The sequence below is a fragment of the Neophocaena asiaeorientalis genome, unplaced genomic scaffold, assembly GCF_003031525.2.
Source record: "Neophocaena asiaeorientalis asiaeorientalis breed wild unplaced genomic scaffold, Neophocaena_asiaeorientalis_V1.1 scaffold100, whole genome shotgun sequence".
NCBI lineage: Eukaryota > Metazoa > Chordata > Mammalia > Artiodactyla > Phocoenidae > Neophocaena > Neophocaena asiaeorientalis.
The window spans coordinates 8,836,192-8,848,780 of NW_020173955.1; the positions used below are offsets into that span (position 1 = coordinate 8,836,192).

The 12,589-nt window shown below is 36.6% G+C and overlaps 1 protein-coding gene across 4 annotated transcripts in view; it reads left to right on the forward strand.

Moving 5' to 3' along the window:
• Positions 1–12,589, forward strand: part of RTN4 (reticulon 4) — a 66,745-nt gene that overhangs the window by 48,876 nt on the left and 5,280 nt on the right. For all 4 annotated transcript variants that reach the window (XM_024752950.1, XM_024752947.1, XM_024752948.1 and 1 more), the window contains 2 exons: positions 2,674–2,881; positions 6,317–6,455. In XM_024752950.1, the coding sequence (XP_024608718.1) occupies positions 2,674–2,881; positions 6,317–6,455 (347 nt within the window). The remainder of the gene's footprint in view (positions 1–2,673; positions 2,882–6,316; positions 6,456–12,589) is intronic.

Below are 12,589 nucleotides of genomic sequence, written 5' to 3' on the forward strand. Positions count from 1 at the left end.
ATTGAAACTGTTCCAACAGTAACACTATTTTATTAGGTAATTTGGTTAGACGTTAATATATGTTGTATATACCTCTAAGCCTAAGTCATTTATTTCATAATCAGGTTTTACGGACTAGTTTTCTTTTTAGCATCTTTATTGGAGTATAATTGCTTTACAGTGGTGTGTTAGTTTCTGCTGTATAACAAAGTGAACCAGCTATACGTATACATATATCCCCATATCCCCTCCCTCTTGCGTCTCCCTCCCACCCTCCCTATCCCACCCCTCTAGGTGGACACAAAGCACGGAGCTGATCTCCCTGTGCTATGCAGTTCCTTCCCACTAGCTGTCTATTTTACATTTGGTAGTATATATATGTCCATGCCACTCTCTCACTTTGTCCCAGCTTACCCTTCCCCCTCCCCATGTTCCCCAGTCCATTCTCTATGTCCGCTTCTTTATTCCTGTACTGACTAGTTTTTAATGATGGTAAGGAATAGTGAGGATATCTGCATTTATTTTTTATCACTAATAGTGATTTTGAAGGTTAATAAATGTTTTGGAGCACTTTGAGGACCAGACATTTTTACAAAGGAGGGATTTTTTCATATAAAAGTAGGTTTGGGGTGTACCTTACTTGCTCATTCTTCTAGGTTGTCAACTTTTAGATGCCCTATAATAGTGAAAACTTAGATAAGTTTTAAAATCCTTTTCCATGTGGTTTATAAAGTAACATGTTTGTGACATAACACAGCAATACAGTTTATTTAAAGTGACTCATATGGGTTGACATTTTGTTTTCTTTTTCTCTGTATATTTATTTTTATCTATTTATTTTTTTGCGGTACGCGGGCCTCTCACTGTTGTGGCCTCTCCCGTTGCGGAGCACAGGCTCCGGACGCACAGGCTCAGCGGCCATGGCTCACGGGCCCAGCCGCTCCGCGGCGTGTGGGATCTTCCCAGACCGGGGCACGAACCCGCGTCCCCTGCGTCGGCAGGCGGACTCTCAACCACTGCGCCACCAGGGAAGCCCTAGGTTGAGTTTTTTGAACAGTATCAGCTCAATGAGTGTTTGCTGAATGTCAGAAAACTATTAGCATCGCTGTTATTTCTTTATTCAGTGTTTATTATTCATAGTGTAGATACACTATTTCAAGTTCTGGTCCTGTCGCAGTTGTGTTAGTGTCTTGGTACAGTAGTGGAAACTAGTTGAATCGAACAAAACTGATGTAGATGTTTTCAGCAGAGTTGGAGCGAACTTGAAATAGGGAAAACTTTAATAAATAGTTGAAATCAGAGTTTGAAAACAAAGCCGTAAATCATATATAGGATGTTAAATTAATAGCATTCAAATCAAATCCTGTTTAGGAGAATGGAATAAATGTTCCCTAAACATAATAAATGTTGCTGAATCCCTGCTATGTGCGACACACTGTGATGGGCATTTAAAATATCTCAATCAGTATTCAAATGATATTTACTAATGGGAATTTAGGGCTTCATAATAATATCTAACATTTTACAGTTCACATGCATAATTTTTCCCACAAAAGTACCCTTAACCAGGGGTACCCTTAAAGTCAAATACCTTCGAGGAATTGGGGATCAAGACCAAAGCAGCCCCCAGAAATGTGATTTTTCTTTGTCACCCCCTTCATCTTAAAAATGAACAACTATTTAAAATTGTATTCGAGAGTATATCCATATTTATTTTACTGTAAGATTGCTCCCCCCACCCTAACTGTCCACAGTCCAGAAGGAGGTGAATTATGTTTAGCCTGTGAATTCAAGAGCCCCTTGACACACTGCAGAATTCTCCTTGGGTTGTACATAACCTGATCTTGAAACCACAGGTCTCTGGTTATTTGATCCCCACAGTGGCCTGTGTCCATGGGCCAAGAGCAGACTTGCTAGGTTAAGCTTTGTCTGATTCCTTACTATTAATAAACGTTATATAACACTGCAACACATTTTTTCTTTGACACCTAAAGTTTTATGGCATTGCATGTACCTCCTCCTAGAGGGAGATAGCTTTTTGGGTAATCTAAAGGCTGTTTCCCTCTGTTATTTGCTTTGCAGGAAATTTTTGTTTAATGATAGCCAAGTTAGGTTACAATTTTGTTAAGTTTCTCAGAGATCTTTTAAAAGCAGAGCTGTGAAACTCATCTGTGTAGTTTTTAGTAAAGTTTTAGTTTCTTGGCATGTTTTTTTTTGAATGAGTGATTTTTCTGCAGATAAGTATATTTTTGTGTCACTGAAATATCTTATTTTAGTGAGTGTATAAGATACTTTTTCTGTTGTTTAAATATATATATATCATGCATTTTGTGAAGATAAAAACCCTCAAGATGATTTTTAAGAAGCCTCTTGTTTTAGATTAGGTGTCCTGCTGTGTTGGGCTTGAGAGATTTAATAATCTTGTAGAGCCAGGATGACTTGGACATGTAGGAAATAGATTTGAATGAGAAATATTTTATGGTAAGTGGAAATCAATATAAGGTGTTATGCTAATATACAGCTTAGGGTGGGTTTAAAATTTAGCTTATAAAGTTAATCTTTAGTATTTTAGGTTTTGGTTTTGCTTTATCTAGAGGCCTTCTTACTTTTGTGGGTGGAGTAAATATAAATGTGCCAAATACAAATGGGTAAAGTAATGTTCTAATTTCAGATTTCTTCTTTTTAAATTTTTAGTTGTTGACCTTCTCTACTGGAGAGACATTAAGAAGACTGGAGTGGTGTTTGGTGCCAGCTTATTCCTGCTGCTTTCATTGACGGTATTCAGCATTGTGAGTGTAACGGCCTACATTGCCTTGGCCCTGCTCTCTGTGACTATCTGCTTTAGGATATATAAGGGTGTGATCCAGGCTATCCAGAAATCTGATGAAGGCCACCCATTCAGGTGAGATGTTTGGAAAACAAGGCACACGTTGGCAGCACTATAAACAAGAGTAGTATTGAGACTTCACTCTGCTATCTGTAGAGTTACAGGCATGCATTTTTTTACTGCTAAAAGATAATTGCAAATGTTTGCTGAAAACCTATACCAAAAGCATCTGCTTTTGAGATTTCCTAACAGTCATTTCATAGGCTCATGATGGAAAAGACTGGGTTTATGTATCATTCGCCTAACTCTACTACTTGTTAGTAATATTTATTTATTAGAAGTAGGTATTGGTTACCTAATTTTACTTTTATGGAAGCTGTATCTTTTTAACATGTTTGGGATTGGTGAGAGTTAAATTTTCTTTATTGCTTACTTTTTATGCTATCTGATATTAGAAATACCTTTCTTTCCAATAGTATGTTAATGTTTTTCTGTTATGCTTCCTCATCATGTCTATGTCTTTTCTTACCATTCCTTCTCTATCTAGTTTCTTCTTCTCCTTCCCTAAGGCATTACTTTTGTATTATCCTTTGGATAGCTCCTTTATTTCAGCATCTCCTTGCCTCTAAACCGTCATCTTCTTACCCTATTTTGACAAGTAGCATTATCTCTGCAATTGCTAATGGGGTGGACGCACCTCAGCTTTGGATCTTCTGACCTCACTTCATACTCATCACGTTCCCCACCCTCACCTCCCTTTAAAAATTGAGATAAGTCTAATTCACATACTATAAAATTCAGTGGTTTTCAGTATATTCACTGAATTGTACAACTGTCACCATCTCATTCCAGACATTTTCATCACACCCAAAAGACACTCTGCATCAGTACCTCTCGCAGCAACTCCCCACCCAGCCCCCCACAGCCACTAATTCATCATGTCTTTAAATGAGTCTTTTATCTCAGACGTGTCAATTTCTATCAGTTAACACCACTATTATCCTAATTTCAGGCTCCCGGTTTTCATGAAACTATGAGAATAGATACTACTCCATTTTACAGATGGGGAAACAAACTGAATTCAGTAACTTGAAGTTGCAACTTCAAAATAGCAGAGTTACATCATGCCACAAATCATAAAGGAATATGGTTTTTAATTAGTTACACTGAAATATATAAAAACATTGTCAAGCGAACAATTCTAAATTATCTATAAATTTTACATAGTTTGATTTTTAAAGAAGACTTTTAGAAGAAACTAGTGATTTCTTTATTCTTTATTTCCTTAGAAACACTGTCCTTAGCTCAAAGGCCTTTTATGGTTATTATAAAGTAAATTCAGCCAACATGCCAATTTAATAAGCCTTTTGGACAGTTTTCCAAGTTCTCCAGTCACATTAGTAAAGTTAATATCATACAGTTCTTATGTAATAACCTGTGGTCATTGAAAAATAGTGACGACTGTGCTGGCATTGCATTACTATCACATAAATGCCAGTTGAATGAATGTAAATATCCACAGGGTGTCACTGATGGAGAGTGCTGCCTTTGTGGCCTGCTGGCCAGGCATCTTGTTTTCAGCAAGAACAAAAGCAGTGGTACAAAGAAGCAGAATACCAGCTAAAGTCGTATCAGCCACTTTTCTATATTTCTTAAAGCTGCATAAATAAATTTTTGCTGATTTAAGGGTAGGTGTGAATGTTTGACTGTTTTTAACTTGATAATAACAACTTGCTATTTGTTGGCTAATAAATAACAAGCGTCCTATGCTAGACATTGTACTAATGAAGATATATTCCTAGTCCTTGACAGTTTATACTTTAGTAGAAAAAAATATACAAGTATACACATGTTTATATTTCAGGGCTGGATATGGTAATTACTGTAAGAATAATACAAAAGAAAGCATTGTTAGAGTTACATAGTAGGGTTGGGAGAGGCATCGTGTATGGATGGAATTTGAGATGGTGCTGACTGACGGTGTGCTATCTCCAGAGGTGAGAGGAGAGCACTGTGGATTAGGAAAACAGTGTGAGGAATAAAACTTCACATTAAGGTGAAAAATGTTTGGTGAATGGCTCAAGTTTGAGCTACAACATTGTAGTGAGAAATAAGGTTGGAAGGATTTAGGAGGTCTGTGGTAGAAAAGTTGGAACCATAGAATGTTTGAGTCTGAATGGATTCAGGAAGTCTGTTTTTTAATTTTGTAGAGTTGGAACCATGACCTAAAGAAGTTCAATGCCTTTTGCAAGGTTACATAGCTAGGTGGTAGCATGTCTCCTAATTCCCACCTGAGTTCAACCTAAATAGCACTATCTAGTATAGCTCAAATAAAACGAATCTGGCATTGGCTGAAGGAGTGAATCAGAAGATAGATTAGAGACTGGTTTGGACACTGATAGACTATTCCAGTTTTTAAATAATGAGCACTTAAACGGTAGTGATGGTATAGCGAATGAAAACGAGGAGGCACAGGGCTTCCCTGGTGGTGCAGTGGTTGAGAGTCCGCCTGCCGATGCAGAGGACGCGGGTTCGTGCCCCAGTCCGGGAAGATCCCACATGCCGTGGAGAGGCTGGGCCCGTGAGCCATGGCCGCTGAGCCTGCGCATTTGGGGCATATTTCAGGGGTAAAACTATGAGACAAGGAGTTATCAAAGAGGACTGTAATTTCCAGTGTAACTAGGGTCCACGGATATGGGGAGTTTTTGAGGAGGGACTGGGTAAAGAGTTGCTTCCAACAGATAAGAGAGAATCCTTAGCACTTCTGATTGCTCTAAGATAAATGGCTTCTTTGAAACAGTAACTAATGAAACAATTCCTTGCATTCCTGCCTACTTGACTTTTTCCCCCCATTACAGTTGTCTTCTTAAATTTTAACAATTCCAGCTGTATTTCAGTATAGATTGGGGCATCTAAATGGACAGTAACTATTGTGTTTCACTGAGATTGACTTTTGGCAGCCATTTCACAATTGGGGGCTTGGCTTATTGGATAGTTTCCCCTAAAGATTAGGCTGAGAGAGTATAGTATTTGGAAATGAGTAGAAGTTTTGTTAGGAAAACTTGATGGGATAACATTATGTCCTCCTGAAAAAACCAAATCCATAACAATAACCACCATTTATTGAGTGCTTCTTTGTGCCTGATTGTGTTAAGCACATTACTCATTGAAATCTCAAGATAATCTCCACTGTATAAGTGAGGAAACTGAGGTTACAGGGATGACTAAATAACTTTCAAACGTTACACAGCCAGGTAAGTGGTAGAGCTTAAGATTCAAGCCCAGATAGGTCTGATTTCAAAGCGTATGCTTTTTTTCCCATACCCGCGTTATCAGTGAATTACCCCATGCTTGGTTGAGTTTTTACATTGTGCTTAATTTGGAAAGAGTAGGCTTCCATAGTAAAATATTTTACTAATGTCCTCTCTTACAGATATATTATTTCTGATTGACAGACATCCAGGGAAAATCATCCAGTCAGTGACAGTTATGCTGTGTTTTGTTTTCTAGGGCGTATTTGGAATCTGAAGTTGCTATATCTGAGGAGTTGGTTCAGAAGTACAGTAATTCTGCTCTTGGCCATGTGAACTGCACGATAAAAGAACTCAGACGCCTCTTCTTAGTTGATGATTTAGTTGATTCTCTGAAGGTAAATTTACTTGCTTTCCATTTTTTGGCATACCCAGAATTTAATATCAGAGTTAAGAGAGTAAAATTCTATTTTCTATATTAAAGTAAATGATAAAGATGTAATGAAATCATTACTGTAAACTTGGGTTCCAAAATTCAGAATCTGATCAAATATTTAAGATGGAGGAAAGACAATTCCTTTTTAAAGAAAAATGTTACAAATTCATACTTTTAGAAATCATAAGGATTAAAAGTGAGAAGATAAAAGAGAGTTTTGGCTGTAAGAATAAAGATTATGTAATAGAGTTATTACCAGATATGATTTCATCTGCTTGACTTTGTTTTAGAGTCTAGCACTTAATTTCTTAGCTTGTGTGTGATTCATTCATACATATAAGCTATTTCATATTTTTTATACTTTCTTGGGATCTTTATTCTGGAAAAACTTTAATATTCTGAACACTTCGACTAATCACCAGTTGGTAAACTTTGGAATTTTCTTTAGTTTTTGGATCTTGCTACATAGCAGCTGTTAGAGTCTCACCTTGCACGTAAGCTCCCCAAAGTTCAGACTGATTTAAAGCGAGCACTAAACTCGTCACATAATGTGAAACACCCCAAGCACTGGGACTTGAGTGCTTTTCCTTTATGTGGAACCTGCCGTTTGTGTTGTGTGTATTATTGCCTGTCACTTAAGACGGACTTGTTTCCAATCTAAGCCTGGGTAGAAATGTACTGTGGTAGTAATTACCATAATTTCTCTTTCCCAAGAGATATGTACAAATTTGCAATTTACCGTGCAAACCAAGGATGTCATAGCAATTGGATGATTGGGTCTTTAGATTCGGTGAAACAATTTTTGAACTGGTCAGAATAGGTTTAAATGCTCAAAATGCTTTTGACAAATATCTTAGCCTTAATAGGCCAGTAAATGGACATTATTTTCAGCTGTGTGCTTCTCTCAGTTTATTAAGGCTTGGAACGTCCCTTACTAATAATATTAATGGTAAATAATTTAGTTAACTTTTATTATTATCTCTTGTGTAGATTGCTTGCATTTAGTGACTCATTCTGTAGTAGTGCTTTGAAATAATCTGGTGTCAGTCTGTAAATAAAAAGATCATAGTTATGTCATTTGGGATGTTTGATTAGTTTCAAAAGGGAATAATATTTGGGAGTAAATCAAATAGAACCTTGTACACATGGGTCCTAGAAGAAACCAGCTCCTATTTATTGAAGTGGTATTCACAATATATAGCTTGAGTGCTCGGGTAGAACATGTTTGAAAAATTATTGAGGGGAAGGTACTAGTGCAGTTTAAGATGAAGGGTTGTGTGGGTAGGAGTTGATTGAGAAGAGACACTGTAAATAGTGATAACAGAGCTTCAAACAGCAAAGGGCCCTCTCTGAATTTGGCAGTCAAAAATTGTTGGGGGGGCTGACTTCAAAGGAATCATGAAACTTGATTGAGGAATCACTGTTTTTATAGACTTAATAAAAACTGCAACAAAAATAAACTTAAAGTCATCACATTTGCAGCGTATAGCAGTGAAGGTAGCTATGTATGTCTAATTTAACATTTTTCTTGAGAGAAGAGGCATTCTTGAAGATATCTGTTTAAAAAGAAAACAAATTGATCTGGGAATGATTCATTCATTGTATTCCAGTTTTTACAAATTACAATTTAAAGTTTCCCCTTTAAGCAGTTGAAAACTTATTCTTTCAGAGTTTATTGTCATCTATACACAGTCCTCTGTGTAGACAGTTATGTAGGTGTGGAAATATTTGCAAAGGCTAAGGAAGTGAGAAAATGTTAGAGGAGGACTGATTAAATACTTTAGAAAGCCTTTAAAATCTGATTTGCACCGGTATTTGAAAATAGAATATGAGGAAATTTTATTAATAAATTACATTTATAATTTCTTTTTGCTGTTAAATCTCATTTTTAAAATTTCTTTTGAAAATTACCTTGGGTTTTTGTGTGTTTTTTTTAAACAATTGTGTTTTTATGAGGAAGCTAGCATAAGTGAGAGAAACAACTTGGTAAATTCTTGCCTTGAGTGATTTTGCTAATTTGAAAGTAATGGGAAGTGGCACATAATGAGATAGGTTACTTTCTGGAATGCTTTATTTTTATGAGTTTTTCTTATATTTTTAAAACATTCTTTGTTTCTTAATATTGGGTAAAAAAGAGTTGCATTAGAAGTGTAGTTTACTACTTTTTCTCCTTAAGGATTAGAAAAGAGAAAAATAAAACTTATTTTTTTTATTAAGTTTATTAAGTTTAAACTGTTTTTAAAAACGTAGTTTTTTATTAAGTTTAAAACTTATTTTTTTAATAAGTTTTTTTTTTTTTTTTTTTTGGTACGCGGGCCTCTCACTGTTGTGGCCTCTCCCGTTGCGGAACGCAGGCTCAGCGGCCACGGCTCACGGGCCTAGCTGCTCGGCGGCATGTAGGATCTTCCTGGACCAGGGCACGAACCCGTATCCCCTGCATCGGCAGGCGGACTCTCAACCACTGTGCCACCAGGGAAGCCCTATTAAGTTTTTTTGAACGGTTTTCCCGAGTAGTGTTTTTGGCAAGCCCAGAGCTCAAGGAAAGCTGCTTGGTGACTTCTCCAGATGGCAATTCATTCAGGGCTCCAAATAAGTAACAGTTGTTTCAACATATTAACACTTAGAATGAACTTTGCATTTAGGTCTCAAAATCTGTTGAGGCAAAGAATAAGGTAGGGTGTTAGTCTTACTCTCTCAGTGCAAAACCCTCATAATATACACGAAGGGTCTTCCTAGATAAACTTTGTGGTTCTTTTTGATTCTTCATGGGGGGACTTTTAAACCTTATGTCATTGTGTGTGAGTATTACAGATTTCATTTGTTTCTTTTCACTGAATTAAGGGTACTATAGAAACACAAGATAGATACTTGCTTAATATGTCTTAATTGGAAAAAGCTGAGAAAAAACAACACTTGTCTCTTTTCAAAATGACTTAATAGTATTCTTTTTCTAGAGAGAGTTCCTTGAGCATTTTTGCCACTCTTATCCCCTATAGCTTTTGTTCGTATAGAGAGCATTTTTAAAAAGAAAATTATTTTCCCTCTAACTCTGCTACTTTTTGCCTTTTGGCTACAGCAGTTGGCAGGAGAATCATATTCTTCCTCTCTAAAGCAAGCAAAAATGGTTTTTGCAGTTTTTTTTTCTTTCACTTTTTCATTGTAAAGGAAAAACCAATTTGCTCTGTTAAACTGATTTTATTTCCTTATATTCAGATTTTAAATTTGGAAAGTTTGCTAATAGCCCCAGTCTCTCCAGTTTCCAGGTGAATTTGTGATCTTGTTAAATAACAGTTTTAAAAAAATTTATAGGATCCAGCTTTTGATTGGGATTACTTTTATCATATGGTTCATAGCTAGGAAAATGGAAACCACCCTGATTTCAAGAAAATGCAGTAGGAATTAGTCTCATTTATAAATCTTTTTTCATTTAGAAAATTGACATTGTATCAAGCTCTGTGGCTTTTTAAAAATAATAGCTTTTTGAAATTTGAAAGAGGTTTCTCTATAACTCACTGTCTTTATAAGTATTTCATGCCCTCAAATTTATATAATCTACACTGTGAGATTCTGGGTCATAATCACCGCTACTTCTGTTTGAAACCTTCTTCCTCAGAAGTTAAAAAATATAGAGCCACTATTCTTACCATGTGAAATTTTTCTTCTCTTTGCTTATTTTTTTTGGTGCTGTGAGAGAGAGGCTATTCTATACGTTATTCTAAAGAAATAACCAAACCCGAAGGTTCATCAGGCCTGTTGGAAAAGATTTGATGTGAGGTGGTGGTTCATCATTTGTGCCTGGTCTAGATCTCTTTTTGGTGGTTGACTTGGACAAATAAAAATAAGACATGTTCTGCAGATTTCTCCTTTTAAATTCTTGTGTACAGTTGACCCTTAAACAATTTGGGGATTAGGAACACTGACCCTCCTCACAGGTGAAAATCCATGTACAGTTTATAGTTGGCTCTCCATATCCCCGGTTCCTCCTCATCTAAGGCTCCTCTGAATCTGCGGTTCCTCTGGTATCCCTGGTTCCATATTCATGGATTCAACCAACTGTGGATTGTGTAGTACTGTAGTATTTACTGTTGAAAAAAATATGCTGACAAGTGGACCTGTGTAGTTCAGACTCTTGTGTTCAAAGGTCAACTGTAATTGTTCCATTTGTTTTGCTTCTTTGCAGTTACCTGCAAGCTTCTAAATCCTAGAAAACATTTCAACTGTCTATAGATTGAGCAACAATCCATTTCCCAAAAGATTAATTCTAGTCAAATATTATGGGCAAAATCACTGAAAAAATATTTCTAATTCCATTCAGTAGGATTTATTTCAAACATTAGTGTAAAATTTTACCACAGGCAAATGTTTTGATCAATCCTCAGGATTTGTTTTAAAGTGGGTTTGTTATGTTGCATGCCAGACATAAGCTAAGGGGAGGAGAATGAGTGGAAAGGGAAGTAAAGGAGGAGTGTTCTCTAGGAAAATTAAGCTGTGAAAGCTGTATATGTGTCCTTTTCTTGACAAGCCTAGTGTATATCACTTTATTATTCTCTGAGAAGTCCAGAAGAGCCCGGATAACTTTCTTTAACCTAGTGATATTCGTCAACTGTGTTTAAATAACCCATTACCACCAGAAAACTAGTATAAGATAGTTGAACAAATTTAAACCACCTAGTTAAGGTTTAATTCCATTTCTGTGATTGACCTTCTGTGTAAGCTGTCTTTGAAAGGGGCTCGTTTTAAAACAATGGTTCTCAGTCTTGGCTGCGCACTGGAACCACTGGGGAGCTATAAGATAATACTTGGGAAGGGGAAGGGCTGGGGGTCCCATCCCCTAAAATTGTGATTTAATTTTTCTAAGGACACTGGTTGGAGAACACTGTTTTTAAAAGTTATGTCTTTAAGCTGTAAACCCTAGGCTATAGTTTTCCCCCTACGCTTACTTCTGCGTCCCTTTTATTATAAAATAAAAGCATGTGACAGTCTCCACTGGGCTCAGCTTTGGGACTTCTTGAGTAAGGCTCAGCTTTATTAGGGGGTTCTGCCTTTTGAAACCTCAAATCCCAAGAAAAAGTCTAATACTTTTATGTACTAGATACTAAGACTAGGTGTTCTCGGCAGAGGTTCTTATTTTCCATCATATGGCTTTGGGTGATAAAGACTGGATTCTTTATGATAGTAGTTGTGTGACTAGCAGTGAAAATATATGTTAAAATTATAAAAAAATTTTTAGCTATGGTTGTCTGATCATCCGGTAACCATAATGTTCCAGAATTCAGTCTGAAAGTGAGCAAAAAAGGCCTGAATTCCAGAAATAGCTGACCCAAAAGAACATTAAAATCTAGCCCTCGGGCTCCTAGGCATTAATTAACATACACATTTTGACAGTTTCCTTTCTGGTTTCTTTGGCCCACAGAAAAATTAGACAGGAAATGGGCTGGGGTAAATGTGATACTAATGAATGAGGCTGAAGATGTCAAAAGTCAAATGATTTTCAGTGTTTAAAACTTCAGAAAAAGTTTGAAAATGTCAGAATTGCTGAAGTAATTTCTGAAATTCTGTTAAACACCCTCCTCCCATTTTCCTTAAAAATGCCTCCCCACCCCACGGAGACATCATCTAATAAAAAAATCTGCAGAGCTTTTCAATGAGATATGTATGTGATATGCACTTAAATTGAATTCCCTTTTCCCCTGGACAAAAGACAAACAAGACATGGCCCTTGCCCTCTTCCGCTAAGTATTTACTAGACCTCCATTGTACTTTGCCCCTCTTTCCTCCAGTCTCATTAGTGCCTAAAGAGAGATGAGCCTTTGACTTCCTCAGTTAATATGCATTGGCTGCAGTGTTGCCAAGAATTTGCCATAGAAGAGCATAGAATTTGTAGGTTTAAAGTGTTTATTGACCTTTTCCCTGCCTCTTTGTAATAGCATGTACATTTATGACCATTAATAAATGATTACTCTGTAAATGGTTTTACTATATAGCAGAGCAGAGATTCTGGAGTCAGATAAACCTGAGATCACTGTCACCTCTAGTCTGGCAACTTGCTTAATCTTTCTGTGTCTTGGTTTTCTCTTCTATGGGGATAATAACAGT